At 48.5% G+C, this 15476-nt stretch overlaps 1 protein-coding gene across 10 annotated transcripts; it reads right to left on the bottom strand.

Moving 5' to 3' along the window:
* Nucleotides 1–115: 115 nt before the first annotated feature.
* Nucleotides 116–15426, bottom strand: LOC122393511 (RNA-binding protein 28-like). 10 transcript variants are annotated; one of them, XM_043389584.1, is made up of 11 exons: nucleotides 15025–15426; nucleotides 8821–8988; nucleotides 8203–8561; nucleotides 7799–7967; nucleotides 7340–7532; nucleotides 6326–6758; nucleotides 5235–5430; nucleotides 2240–2457; nucleotides 1763–1912; nucleotides 873–1250; nucleotides 116–516 (listed from the first exon to the last, which is right to left on the bottom strand). In XM_043389584.1, exons 2-11 carry the CDS (start codon nucleotides 8942–8944, stop codon nucleotides 367–369), a joined length of 2370 nt encoding a protein of 789 aa, XP_043245519.1. In that variant the 5' UTR covers nucleotides 8945–8988; nucleotides 15025–15426; the 3' UTR covers nucleotides 116–366. The 10 variants fall into 10 exon arrangements, with proteins under 10 accessions (XP_043245519.1, XP_043245520.1, XP_043245525.1 ...); XM_043389585.1 differs by lacking the exon at nucleotides 15025–15426 and adding an exon at nucleotides 14304–14443; XM_043389590.1 differs by lacking the exon at nucleotides 15025–15426 and adding an exon at nucleotides 14372–14411.
* Between the last annotated feature and the right edge of the window lie 50 nt (nucleotides 15427–15476).

The raw sequence follows: 15476 nt of genomic DNA, 5'->3' as shown, positions 1-15476 counted from the left end.
TCCACCGTCTAAATCTAACTTCGCACGGTCGGGTGTGAAAACAGTGTCGAATCCCAAAAGTAGATCGAAGTAAGCGAACGTAAACCCTTCCATAACGCATAAACAGTCAAGAAGCTCAAATAGACTTCTATTCAATCTGTCAACACATGAGATGCAACACATTGGACAAAATGTCTCCAAAAACGCTCATACCCCGGTGTCAAACAGCAACACTTCGTCAAGACATCATGTCCTCCGAATGCTCGGAGAAAGCAATTCCCCCACTGACACATACGCTTAGACACGGACACAGGACGATCATTAATCATATACCCCTCCCCTCTCACATACACTCACGCCGACTCCCCTGCGCCAAGCCGTGCAGCGTCACTGGAACCAGCGCGAGGCGGTGGCCGGCGCTGCCGCCAGCTTCTTACGGTACTTGTCCACCAGATTCGTGAACTTGGCGTCCTCGGGGCGCTCTTTTCCACGGCCCTTTTCCGCCTTACGCTCCCGTCGGGACGGCTTCTTCTGTTGCTGCAGGGAGGGAGTGGGCGAAATCGGTCACCAACGGAGCAACATCAGCATGTAAACTCAGCCTGGCAAGTGGCAATCGCTACAGACTTTCTGATTGTTGGAATAACGTAATTGAATTGGTACTGCGGGTACACAAGAATGTTATGCTTCACCATGTTATTTTAGCGAACTTCTTGGCTTTGTGTTTCATCTTTCGGCACGGTTAAAAAGCTTAAAAAAACGAGAAGCGATTCGTTAATTAGTACACATGTTTCCTCCTGTTCGCTCCTCCCAAGAATTTCAGGAAAGGAGCTGCCACCGCAAACCTTAGTCAGTCAGCCTAGCACAAACAACGCGAAGCCAGAGTTACTATTCACCTTTTCCGCGGGCGTTCTCTCCCAATCCTGCACCACGTCCTTCTTATGACCGGCCCGCTCCCGCCGGCCCTTCTTGTCCGCCTTCAGCATCTTCCTAGTGATGGCCTTGGCGCTCTCCTGGGCGCCCGCTCGCGACTTCAGCTTGGGCAGCCGTTTATTGGAGGGGTCGGCGGCCATACCGGCGTGCGCTGGCCGCGCCGGCTGGGCGGCGGCGGCGGGGGCGGGGGCGGCGGAGGTGGCGCTCTTGGCGGCCTTCCGGGCGCGCCTGCTGAGCGCGGCCGGCGCGACTGGCTGGTTCATCTGTCGACTCTTCTCCTCTCGTTTGCGGCGAGCGTCTAGCGCTGCCCGGTTCTCCACGGCGAACTCCACAATGGGACGCTGTCGAGAGGCCAGACACGCCGTCAGACAGACAGAGAGGTCAGAAAGAGAGGGAGACGCATGGAAGGGGAATGTGAGGGGAATGCACGCCCGATAAACACTAAACAGCCAGTAGGTCGACAATGGGCCGGCTACCGAGGCGACAGATACTACACGTCGTCAGATAGAGGGAGTAAGGACAGACAAGGAAGATATTCAGACAAGGAGGGTACCCTCATCTCAGTTATGAAATGAAAATATGCCAGAGAAGCATGCAATGAAACTTCAGCCAGAAACCAGGGGGAAGCAACTGAGTCAGAGCAACAGTCAAACGTGCGTGGATGAAAAACCGGAATGTCGGATTCATGTGAAATAAATGAATAAATGAATGAATGAATGAATGAGACCGAAAATATTGCATTACGCATATCGTAATATGATACACATTACATTATGCAAGCAGTCATTAGCCCCGACATTTATCTGCTCCAAATTCACTACGCCAAAGTCGTTTCACCCGGCCTCTTTCTTACCCGGTTCACGGTGAAGATCTCTGGGTTGTTGTTGATGTTACGCAGAGCAGCGAGTGACGCCTCGTGCTGCGTGAAGGTGACGAAGCCGTACTCCTTGGACTGACCCCGCGGATGAGACGATACGTCCCGCCGGTCCCGCATCACTCGAGCCTGTGTGCAAGAGTACAAACAATGCGTCATGACAAACGCACGCGCGTGCATATGCGTGATAATGACACGACGGGCAGGTATGTAAGCGACGACACCCACGCTAGCCATAGACGTCAGATATTATCTTGGAACCACAAAACCTAGAGCAGTAACAGAGAGCGTTCAGGACACTCAATTAACAACCAGTTCGCACCGATTCATCCATTACATCGGATGCATATTCATACATTCGCTACATAGTACATTGTGACCTATGTCTGTCTACCATTCCATCCATCAGTCTCCCCGCCAGTCTACCCTTCAGTGAGAGACGGACGGGGGTCATACCTCAGTGATCTGCGCCCCGGCCGGCGCGTGCTGCTGGAACAGCCGCCGCAGACGGCCGTCATCCCAGTCGACCGGCAGGTTGTGTACACACAGTCGCACCGGAGATACGAACATGCCCAGGTTACGCAGCATCTTGGTCTTCCACTTTTCGAGGCCGATGCGTTTGTTGATGTCAGCGCGCGACACTCCCTCGGCTGCCCGGCTGCCCTCGCGTACCACTGTCGGTACCAGGGGAGGGAACGGGTGTAAGTAAATGGGCAGACCCATGACCACTGGCGGATCCAGGGGGGGGGGGGCCACGGGGGCCATGCCCCCCCCCCCAAAGGCCTAAAGTGGCCTGTTTGGCCCCCCCCCAAAACGCCAGAAAAATTGCTAAGAAAATATACCTTGATGGAGGTTTTTAGCCACTTGGTGAAGTAAAGCTTTCCACAGCATAATATGGAAGCAATATAGTAGCAGTGAGGGTCAGTCAAAAGTTGCGCGAGCGGAGTCGACCTTAAAAAAAGACTGTTGTTGGCACGTGTTTATGGCGCGGCAGCTGGTAGTTGGCGGTGTTTCGCGTGGTGTGGCATCACTGGCGGATCTGGGGGGGGGGGGGGAGGGGGGGGGGGGGCACGGGAGCCTGAGGTGCCCCTGACAGGCCCGTGGTGCCCTTGCTAGGCCTGTGGTGCCCCTGGACCCTGGCAGGCCTGTGGTACAGTCCACAGCAGAAGTAATGTGGGGTTTCAGTCATGGGTATGTTCTGCTTCTGAAGCTTAGGAACGATTAGCCAGACTACAATGAAACTTTGAATGTAGCTTATATGTATCGTCACCCTTGCAGCTGCAACTTTAGCTATTGACATCTTCTTTTCAATCACTTCGCATTAAACAATCGCCAGTCAAAGCCAACCGTTGAGTTTGGTAAAACCCTACATTACTTTAGCGGTGGGCTGTACCTCTGGCGGGCCTAGGGTGCCCCTGCTAGGCTGCTGATGCCCCTGGGATCTGACAGGACTGTGGTGCCCCTGACAAGCCTAAAGTGCCCCCAACAGGCCCGTGATGCCCCCGACAGGCCCAAGGTGCCCCTGCGTGATGCCTGCGAGGCCGGTGGTGCCCCCTGCGAGGCCGGTGGGGCCCCTGACAGGCCCATGGTGCCCCTGCTAGACCGGTGGTGCCCCTGGCAGGCCTGTGGTGCCCCTGCTAGGCCGCTGGTGCCCCTGGGCCCTGACAGGACTGTGGTGCCCCTGACAGGCCCAAGGTGCCCCTGCAAGGCCGGTGGTGCCCCTGTAAGGCCTGTGGTACCCCTGCTAGGCCTCTGGTGTCCCTGACAGGCCCATGGTGCCCCTGCGAGGCCGGCGGCGCCCCTGGCAGGTCTCTGGTGTCCCTGACAGACCTGGGGTGCCCCTGACAAGCCTGTGGGGCCCCTCACAGGCCCGTGGTGCCCTTGCTAGGCCTGTGGTGCCCCTGGCGGGCTGGTGGTGCCCCTACTAGGCCGGTGGTGCCCCTGACAGGCCTGTGGTGCCCCCGGGCACCAAAGGGGTCATGACCCATGTGGCCCCCCTTGGATCTGCCACTGATGCATAATATATTGATTTGTAAAGGCGTTATGGCTTATGCAATATGCCATTGCAGGCACTTGGTATCCCTCACTTATCCCTCATTGGGGCTCTGGCGGGCTCCTGAGGGCCCACGTCTATCTCCGGGAGCCCATATAGACAGGCTCCTTTGGGTCCTTTCAGTACACTATAGCATAAGAGGTCTCCATGCGAGTCCTATACATACATCTGAGGGCGTACCCTGATGTCTGAGGTACCCAACTGCAGCTCCAATGGTCTCTTCTTACACTGGCGGATCCAGGGAGGGGGCATTTAGGGCCATGCCCCCTTCCCAGAGGCCTAAAGTGGCCCGTTTTCCCCCTCCCCCAAACGATAATGAAACATTGTTCAATCAGGGCGTGGCCCAGGAGCCGAGTTAGACAGGGCTGTTTTACCACCTCCCGGCCCGCAAAGGGACCCAAGCACTGACTCGAAGCGGGTTAAAGAGACCCTCCCACCTTCAAAAAAGTTAATGAATTGGCATGAAAGTGATGTCGCTAGGTTCAGAAAGGGCGAAAACGAATATCTACCAAATTTTATCGAAAAATATTCACCGGTTTTCAAGAGATTAGACTTTTATTTTTGTTTACTTTTTGGGATATCCGCTGCTGTTCCTAGCGACTTTATTTGAAAGTGCGGCATTTGTTACGCGCAAAGCAGCCTATACCACCGCATGCTACCAAACGTTTTAGTAAAATATTAAAAAATCATTAGATCTCCGCTGACGTCACACATTCAGAGGGGTATCCAAAAGCATTAGCCCCTCTGAATCAAAATGCTGCAATTTTGAAATTCAATATTTCCGATTTAAGGCATTTCTCGATGTTATGAGTGCGTGCCGAAACCGGTAATTGTGAGCCAGGGACCCCATTTTGGCTATCTCAGCTCAAATCTAATGTTAAGGTGGGAGGGTCCCTTTAACTGGTCGATAAAAACAATGGTAAGTGTTTACAAAGTAATATAAAGGCATGGGTCGGGTGGGCTACCATTTATATATTTTTCTTTTTAGTTAAAAAAAATTCATAGTGTCAGGGCTGCAACGAAAAATAAGTGGCCTAAATCCGATGAGAAAACAGGATTTGGGGGTACCCTAGGTTTGGCTCCTGCATGAGTTGGCCCCCCCAAAAACGCAAGCCTGGATCCGCCAGTGCCCATGACAGCGGGGAGACGGGCACGGAGATGAAAACGTTGGAAGATCACTCTCACACGTCACGAAAAGGGGCGGTAGCGAGTTGAATCAAACAATGGCACAACAAACGCAAGCCGGTCAACAATTACCTCAAGCACACATAGATATAGTCAAAACATGCGAATTCATGGACACGAGGCGTCCCTCTGAAATGCTAAAAAGAATACAAATGGATCGTGCAGTATCCACTGCAAGGGTACAGCGTTCGTTTTTAGCACCGATTGACTCACGTCCTTCTCTGGCCAGGTAGAGATTCCGCTTGTCCTTGCCCTCCGAGGCCTTCTCCTTCTCCAATTCCCCCTTTCGCCGCAGCTGGTCCTTGTTGACCGCTGGTAGCACCTCGATCCGACGGTCATCCAGCGTGAACAGGGCGGCATTGTCGGGGCTGACGGCCGCCGTTCGCGCTGCCTCCGCCTCCTCGGCACTCTGAAACCAAGACGGCGCTCTTCAGTAACCTTCTGCGGATGGCAGACAGTCGAACTACACACAGCCGTTAGTGAATACCTACTAACGTCAGAGCAGCCCTTGATGGAAGGCGGCAGCGAATATCAACGCGCGTGATAACATAATACCAGTATAACGCCTTTTGGGGCGACTAACGAAGCGAGCGAGAGGGTGGGCCTTGCACGTGCGAAATTGCGAGGGGGCACCTCCAACTGACTTGTGCACGGCACCCTACTAACCGGTCTCTAGCGATGTGCCAAATTTGGGCACAATCGGCCCAGCCGTTCTCGAGATCTGGAAGCGGCACCCTGCACGTGCGCACGTGCAAAATGGGTCCCAACTGACTTGTGCACGGCACCCTACTAACCGGTCCCTAACTGTGTACCAAATTTGAGCGCAATCGGTCGAGCCGTTCTCGAGATCTGGAAACGACCCCTGCACGTGCGCACGTGCAGCAGCACCCCAACTCTGGCACATGGATATGCAGTGCCTAGTGGGTGCCTACCTACATGCCAACTTTCAGCGCAATCGGCCAAGTAGTTACCGAGATATTGCAACAATTACAAAACTGACACCTCTTCGTTTTGCACGTGGCACGTGCATAAGGGGTCACCCACATGCATCGGGAATAGTCCAATACTTGGTAGAAGGAATGAAGCTACCCTACAAAATTTACCGCATGTAAATCGGTCAAGTGGTTGCTGAGATATAAGCCTCGCAAAAGCGTGACCACGGCCGGCCGGCCGGCCGGCCGGCCGGCCGCTCATACTCAGAAATTTCCGTTAATCTAAGGAAAGACTACGCTCGCTTCGCTCGCTCCGTAAAAACAATACATCGCCGGCTTCAATAGCATAGGAGGGTTAAATGGCCGACCCACCTTGAACTGAACGAAGGCCGTGCCGCGCGGGTACTCAGTGAGCGGGTCCACACACAGCAGCGCGTACTTGACCCGGCCGAACTGGGAGAACAGCTCCTTCAGCGTGTCCTGGTCCGTGTCGAACGACAGGTTCTTTATGAACAGCGTGCTGCCCTCGCCGACATCACTGGCCACCTTGCGATTTCTTTTAGCTGGCGTGGTGGCTTCCTCCTCCACGTCACTACCATCGTTCTCCTCACTTTCCTCTTCGGCGTCGCTCTCGTCACTTTTATCGTCGTCGTCACTGCCTTCTTTGTCTTCGTCAGAGGCGGCGTCACTCTCACCGGTTTCAGCATCGTCACCATCCTCCTCCTCCTCCTCTCCACTCTCCTGGTTCTCTTCACTGTCATCTTCTTCTGGGTCTTCTTGGTCGGCTGCTGCCTTGCCCGGAGAGCTGAAAATATGTTTCATTCCGTGATGCAAAAAAAAACCGTACGACGCTCGAAAAGGACATCATAAGCGATATTGATGGGAAGGACTTTCAAAAATACCAAATGACCAGGATTAATATGAAAACACGCCAGTAAAGTTATCACACTATTGGACAACAAGCAAGCTCCCGAGAACACTGGTAATCACAGGATGCATGGCAAGTGGTGATGTTGTTTCCAAACATTGTCATTAAATTGAGATAAGAGTAAATTTCACTGGAAAGTTCAGGCAATGTAACCCGAAATACTCGCTGGGTAGGTATACAATCAAACAAAGCTGACTAAATACATATACTGTTGAATTACTTGTACCTATGTACAAAAGAAAACTGATCAATGCACGGAACAATGGTGCTGAATTACTTATCAGTAAAAAATAAATCGACATTCGACACCCTAAACAATTTTAATGGTAAAAGAGCAGATATGGCGATAAGTTGAGTTGAAACAGTAACTGATCAGTGGATAAAGTGTGCTATCAAAGAACTCATGGCCATATATTGCACTCAATGACAGGTACACGGATACATTTTCAAAGACTGACCTGCTCATCGTCTCGTCATGGCTGGAGCCGTCATCGTCACTCTCCTCGTCGTCTTCTTCTTCGTCCTCATCTTCTACATCCTCCTCATCATCTAGAGGTCTCTTACTGCCCTTGCTGCCGCCCGTCTGCGCCGGCTTCTGGGCGGCTTCGTATCGAGTCTTGTCCACCGCCCAGTCAATGACTATCGGTCGACCTGCACAAATGAACGAAAACGGAGAGTTTGTATGTCAATTCTGCTAAGATATATCAGTGTCGGGTTCACTTTCGCCCAAAGGAAGCGTAGCAATCATTTTTCCGTAGCCGATCTAGTGTAACGCAACAAAAAATACCGGCTTGAGGAGACACACAGTAAAAAAAAAAACAAAAACAAAAAACAATGATATGAAAGATTACTTGATACGACAAAAACACAAATCATGATTTACCAAGTACTTCATCAGCTTTTAGAGTTACACTTACCAAGAAAGGGCTTTGTATTATACTTCTTGATAGCCTCTTGAGCATGCTTTTCATGCTTGAACTGAACAAAGCCACAGCCAACTAGAAGCCCATTCGATTTCTTCAACAGTTTAACTTCTGTAACGGGTCCAACGGATGCGAAATGCTTACGGAATGAGTCGTCGGTAACCTGAAACATAAAACAAAACACTGAGACCATCTATCAAAATGAATGAGTCTATGAATCTATTAAATCCATCCCTTCAATGATTCATCCATTTAATGATTCAATGGACGTTATAAAGCTCCTAGTCGGCTCTTTTCTATTCGAACATTATGAGTAAATGACTTCAACAACACGACACAATTAAAATCTGTTCGTTTACCGGCATACGTGCTGGTGCTTCGGAACCAGAACCTCTCACCTTGAACGACAAATTCCGGACAATAAGACGACCTTTCTTGTTTGGTGCTGCTGCATGTGCATCCTCTTTAGCATCGGGCGACTTCTTTTTCTTAGGAGGACTGCTTTTAACGGCGGCTGCTCCGCTGTCCGTTTTCTGTTTCTTCCGTACCGGTTCTTTCGACGGCGTGTGTTGATCGGAGCCGGCGGGGTGGCCTGGACCTTCCTTGGCGGCTCTGGACTGTTTCTGTTTTCGGTTTGATATGGACACAGTGAGCTGGTTGCCGCGAACAGTGGCGTTTTGGAGCTCCGCCGCGGCTGTATCCGTGTCCTCCGGTAGCGCGTACGTCACGAACGCGTATGACGAGGCCTCATTCTTGGCTGTAAGACAATGTTAGCTGTGACAGCATGTTTCAACAAAGTTATGCATAGAACAGTATGCTTTTAAGAAGTTCTTTTGATATACTTGATATTGCAATGACTCAATGATTTATTCCAATAATTATCCTAAAACATAACAACCAGGAAATGGTATGATCCATAGGTAGGAAACTGTGCACCATAAGCATGACTCAACTGCACAAATAGCTTAATTTGACAAAGTCTAATAAAAGAAACCACTTTGTAAAAATAAAGTTACCCTTGAGGACAAAACATTTCTTGATAGGTCCTGCTTCTCCAAATATTTCTTCTACTTCTGTCCGTGTGGCATCCACTGGAAGATTGCCCACATACAAAGTGGATGATTTTATCTGGGGTGTCATTTCTACTTCAATGTCTTCTGACTGAATTCTGCATTTGCATCAATCTGGAACATAAAAAAGAAAGACTCTACTCAGCATTGCCAGGGTCAGCTTCATTCTGTGATCTGCTTGCAAATGATATGTGATATGCTGCTTTGTGAATGTACCAACTATGCAACCATAGAACACACAATCATGATAGGCATACACAGTGCCAATGAAAGACAACATGTCATATTTAGGTTTCTACTTGGTCAGTGTAACTGCCCCATGCCCACTGATCCTAATGGCAGCAGGGAAACATTGTCATAGACCTTTATTAGCATCTTGGAGCTTGAAGGCACTACCACTGCAAAAGCTCAGACTGTCCTGTCACAGAAAGGCAGAATGCAAAATACTGAAAACAGGATATCATTATCACACAGAACCTCTCAGTGTGAAGAAAATTGGAAAATGAAAAAGTATTTACTTTAATGGTTTTAACTAGCCATCTTGCAGTCATTTCATCAATTTTCAAGTCCGACTTAAAGGGACCCTCCCACCTTCAAAAAAGTTAATGAATTGGCATGAAAGTGATGTCGCTCGGTTCAGGAAGAGCGAAAACGAATATCTACCAAATTTCATCGAAAAATATTCACCGGTTTTCAAGATATTAGACTTTTACTATTGTTTACTTTCTGGGATCTCCGCTGTTCCTAGCGACTTTATTTGAAAGTGCGGCATTTGTTGCGCGCAAAGCAGCATATACCACCGCGTGCTACCAAACGTTTTAGTAAAAGATTTAAAAATCGTTAGACCTCCGCTGACGTCACAAATTCTAAGGGGGCATACCAATGCATTAGCCCCTTAGAATCCGAAAACTGCAAGTTTGAAATTCCATATCTCCGAATTAAAGCATTTTTCGATGTTGTGAGTGCCCACTGCCCAAACCGGTATTTTCAGGCCATGGCCACCAATTTGGCTATCTCAACTCAAAACTAATGTTAAGGTGGGAGGGTCCCTTTAAAATTGCTACAATCACAATGAACATTAATAGTAATTCTACCATCACATATGCTAAGAAATCACAAAGTACTGCACTTCAAAATCATCATTAACACTGAACTTGCAACAAATTAAGCCAAAATAATAAAATTCCAAGCCATATTACTACGTATCAACTCCCATAGAGCTAGTTTGAGATTCCATAAGACTGAGGCCAGTTTTACCAACAGAAAATAGCAGCCAGCCTGAATTTTTCGCTTTAAGACTGCTTCACATACGGAGTGTAAACGTGCTGGGCAGTGGGCACATAAGCGGATAGGGTTTACCATTTACAGTTCTTTAGGCAAGAAATTCCGGCACGCGGCTATTTTTCTGATGGTAGAACTGGCCTCAGGCCTGATAAGATTCTCATTCTTAGGAAAGCATTAGAATGCTCCCAGGCTCTCTCTATCGCCTGGATAAAAATAGGCCCCGCCCATCCCAATCAGCTGCTGCATGACGAGTTGATGACGACAACCACTACTTACCAGCAACCAATCTAGGGATAGCGTACGTGACAGTAATGGTGCAGCGGTTGCAAAATATTACATTGTTATTCAAACGGTGTTTGCTTTTAGGGCCTTGTTAGATGAGGATGAGGTTAGATTAGATGAGGTGTTGATGAAAGCAGGTATTTTTTTAAAATATTTTTTTTTGACAATTTTTTGCCCTTGTTTTACTTAATAGCTGAACCCGGGACCACCTGAAGTCTAAACCTTATTTTATATAACATGTCAATGCTGATGCTGTCTTGAAATGTGAAATTTAGACAATGGTAATAGGAATAATGAATAGCAATTTCACCAACAACATTTTAATCTCTAGGAAGTGCAATTAAAATTAAAATCACTGTCTGCCACACTGCTCCATCCTGGTCATGCAACCAACGTTCATGGGTGGTGTTTCACAGCAGAGCACGCACTGCAGTGCTCAGCACTGCAGTGCACTGCAGTGCGCTGCGTGTGTCAGAGCATTGGGTTTCCATGGCAGTGTCAACAAACTTCACTGTGACGCTAAGCTATGACAGCATCCCAGAACGCTAGCACGCTGCGGTACCAGCACCAGCAGCATGCTAGCAGTATTTGAACTCAAACCTCTGTTCTTGGTACGGTTTTTCAGAACCTCTCACTCTGTTCCAAACGCGATTGATCATAAACTAAGAGATCACATGCAACGTCATTTGAGTGATGCTATGGTATGCCGTAGCTACCAGTGCACACAGTGTCTGGATGGTGCCGTGAAACAGGGCCATTATTAATCACATTTGCTTTGCTTTGTTTCAGCAGAAACCTGTCTGCACATGGGAGGAGCGCAACAAAAGCCCATCAAGTTCATGCATGGCAGTGGATCTCAACAGGAGAAAACCAGAAAGAACATGGATGCTTGTAGATTGCAGTTGTACACTGCTGTTATCACCTGATGTGCGTGGCTGGCATTGCTCCTGGCAAGAACCACCTGCAAGTGATGAGATGGTGCCTCAGTCGTTGAGTGTGCTGCAGTGTGAGAGGCGCCCTGATCTCTACTTTGTGATGGGTTTCCATTGGAGGTTCAACTGAGAAGTGAGAACTGACTGTGACCATGCTTGAGCATGCCAGTGGAGCTTTACATGCTTAGGGCAGCTTTTGAACAGATGCTGACCATGGCATGTCCCATCCAGTTATCACGTGCACAGAATGGTGGGGGGAGGGCAACTCTGGGCTCTTGAGTCAGCCCTACTGCACAGGGGGTACAGATGACAGCTTACGTTTGGTGTGTCCTGCACTGCATTATCAAGCCCAGTCTGCGCCACAGGCAATGGGTCGGGCTGCACTAATTTAAAGGCAGACTATCTTGCAAAGGAGGCTGGCATCCTCTCCCATAATGACACACCAATTGGCAATCATCGCTGCGATGATCACGAGGGTGTCTGCTTATCTAACATGGTGAGGTGGAGAGCCAGTTCAAGCTGGCCTGAGGGATGGTTTTACTTCATCTGAGGCCCCCTTTCCCCGCCTGCCAGGTCCGGTCAAACGACCGTTTCACAGTGAACGACTTGCAGTGGATGCCGTCCCACAGCGCAACGAGCGCGCCGACCAGAGGCGGCGGCCAAGAGGCGGCCGCGCTCCCCCAGTCGACGGTCCCGGTGGACGTCGGCAACGCCCACCGCGCGACCATCAGATCGGCTCGCGACAGCGCCGTCGCCGACTGACCGCATGACTGGTATCTGTTCTTGATGTGGGACCGACTGCCACCGCCGGTCGCGGAAGGGCATCGCTCATCGGCCATCGACGTCCGCCAGCTTCGCGTGGGTCACTGTTCGGGCTGCCACCAATACACCGAATCGGATGGAACCCTGTCGGCGAATGCCGGCGGTGCCCCGACATCGACTGCGCGGCGGCCAGTGCATCGCGTGCCGGGAGGAGGCTGGCACCCCCGATCGGTCATTGGTCACAAACCGTGTCCCAGCTCATGACTGCATCCAGCGCAGCTCTGTGAGATGTTCTGCAGCTGCTGCAGTCTGCCGCGTGTGTTGAAAGAAGAATGAACATGAGAAAACCTCAAAACTTTATGCCTATTCGTAATTGACCAGTATTGGAATAAGTTTGGATTTTGAGAATTTGTGTCCCTGTGCTTGTGCCTGTGTGGAAAGGCATGCTTTACGGTGTACCATCTCAATGTCAAATCCCGGCTGCGCTGTGCGGATTTGTGCGGCTGCTGACAGGCCACCTGGGTGCCAACGTATGTGCGAATCCGCGAATACGTTGTGTTTCGTCAGTCAGTATCGTTCTGAAAATATTGACTGCAATAGGCTATATAGCGTATGACGGTTCAGCCCAGCAGTAATAACTGACCATTGATTGGGCGAATTTTGTGTGGTGGTTCGCTAATACATAACCTAAAGAGTGTTTTGCCGGAATCGTTTAGTAGCAGAACTGACCGGAATATAAGTAGAATGCAACGGTTTGAATCGTTAATTTGTTGAAACGATTGTTCTCTGAGACCACTGTGTAACTTTTGACCTGAGAATCACCAATTATAACGACAATGGGGAAGCAGTAGGCTGTACTGTAGAGTGTAGGCAACACTATATAGTTGGCACACTTACGGAAGCACACGACTTACGCAGTGAACATCTGCATCATGCATGTTAAGGTTTACTGGGAAGAGTGAGAAATTAGTCAGAATATAACTGACTAAGGAAAATAGGCGATATTTCCTATTGAGCTGGGGCGGAGAGGGGGAGGGGACGTGTGGTCAGCTATGCCAATAATTCATTCTCTTTATGCAGCTGTGTAAAAGGGCGTCCGTTTTTGGGTTAGACCTTCCCCATCGGCCATTTCCAAGTTAAATCGTGGTGGAGAGTCTGGAGACCTCAGCCTCGGTAGTCGGTACCCTGCGCGCTGCGCCACCTTGCGAAACATAAAGCAGCAGTCCTGACATCTACAGGCGTGACTTTTCATGAAAGCGCGGATGTGTTCGCGCTTATGCGAAGAAAATTCTTCCGAGTATGGTTGATAATGAGATTAATTGTTGTCATTTATTTATTAATTCATTGGCAAAAGTACCCTAATAAATCGGTAAAATAGCTTGAACTGTATCGTATTTCCTTGGGAAAAAATGACGAACTCATCCTAAGACATCCAGATTATTGGATGCGTTCGTCAGTTGTAAGTAGTTCAAGTTTTTGGGAAAATTTGCTTGTGGAAAATCATAATATTTCAAAGATATGCCTATTTTCGAATAAATTATGTATTTATCTGCATTGAAAAATGATTGTAAAGCAAAAGTGCAAAAGATTATTGTCAACTTATTTTCTCAAATCACGATTTACGAACGCACAAAACTCCAGCTTTTAATTTAGTGCGTGTGCGAATTGCGGTCAAGAAAAAATATTTAAACTGTCTATATTCCTCTAAAAACAATGAAGGATGAATGAGGAAAACGCTGTTTTGAACAATTGTATATTTATTTTTTCTTAATTAAGCAAAAGTACAAAATTTTCAACTATTATTACATTTGCTCTCACAAAACCCATCACTTTTTAGCATGACGTCATGTCAGCCAAATTTACTAGCGCCATCTCTGGAGAGCATCTTTCGAAACCTCCAGACGATAGAGAGAGCCTGCTCCCATGTGCTTTAAATGAATCTCCTGCAGCTTACTGAAACAGTTTTGAAATAGCAAGTACCTTTGAGGCTTAATATAAGGCTTTCTTTAATGTTTTTAAAGTTTCACAGGAAAACGACGCATCATTTGTCATGGTCGCGTCAACTCATTTCGGCCCTCTGCCTCTTGCTCGGCCTCAGCCTCGGCCCCTGCAGTCGGCAGATTTAAGTCTGTGTGTATTAGGCAATAGACACACTCTGCAACAACTTACCACAGCTTTGTGGATGCAAATATTTCACGGTAAATGCAGGTAAATAAAAGTATGGAATATTTAATTACTTATTTATGATGCGATTGCGTTCAGCGTGATTCGCCACATGCGTGCGCCTGGGAATTTTGCATGAATGTTATGTCTTTGTCACGCCATTTATGTCGACTCATCAAATAAGCATGCGACTAGGAATTTGTAAATGCATTATTAATCACGGTCAGCTTCATCATAAAAGTTAATTTCAGAGAATAAGAATTTGCAGATAGTTTAAGAATATGTAACTTATTCACTTGTTACGGGGTTGATGAATGTGGCAAGCGAATCAGCCGCCACGCTACCACGTACAGGCAGCTACACGCGCCTTGCTACACGCTACCAGCTTCCAGGCATGTGACGATAAACCTGTCAGGTTGTACTTTGTAGCTCAGTTATTGAGCGGACCTTGCTGACACTGGCGAAGATGATTGATGCTAGGTCCTTGGGAGAAGCTATTGATCTAGAAAATTAGGTCTACTTATATGCGTAAATTTGTTGCTTTTAAGGGAACATGCTCAAATTTAATGAATCTTGAAAAAGGCTCTAGGTAGGGGTGGGTATTCTATAACGACATGACCACTTTGACCACTTTCTGACAGAAAAGTTACCAGATCTGTCTATGAACAGTCATTCTGTAACTACACATGCATTATCAAATATGAATTCGAGCCCCATTGACACTTACCATGAAACATGCTTCGTATATTTGAACATTGTGAGTTGTGGTCACATCGCAGATATACTGCATGATCGATTGGTATCGATTGGTTGTGAGCGTCCGAACTGCGGAGGCCATCGCAGCGCCCGGACTTCTGACGAGCAAGGCTCTGTTTAGAATATGCTGCGACCTTAAAAACAATCCTTCTTCACAACACACATCTACCGAACACACCACGATACGCCCGCCCAATCACCCTTGATGTTCGTGCTACACTCATCAAATGTGCTTCATAGTCATTCATAGTCTTCATTCAGTCATGTGCCATGAGGTGTTTCAGCATTTGACCGGCCAACTGCCAAGTTCGGCCGTCTGTCGTGACATGCAAAGTTACGCTGCCCTAATCGTTTCCACGTCTACTTCTTCCGGCTCGGGGTATGCACGCAATATGCATCACACAGAACAGTACTGTTCGTAAG

The sequence above is a fragment of the Amphibalanus amphitrite genome, unplaced genomic scaffold (assembly GCF_019059575.1).
Source record: "Amphibalanus amphitrite isolate SeventyFive unplaced genomic scaffold, NRLGWU_Aamphi_draft 000539F_arrow, whole genome shotgun sequence".
In the NCBI taxonomy this organism is placed as follows: Eukaryota; Metazoa; Arthropoda; class Thecostraca; order Balanomorpha; family Balanidae; genus Amphibalanus; species Amphibalanus amphitrite.
The sequence above is the reverse complement of the archived record's forward strand: the minus strand, read 5'-3'. Positions and strand labels throughout refer to the sequence as shown.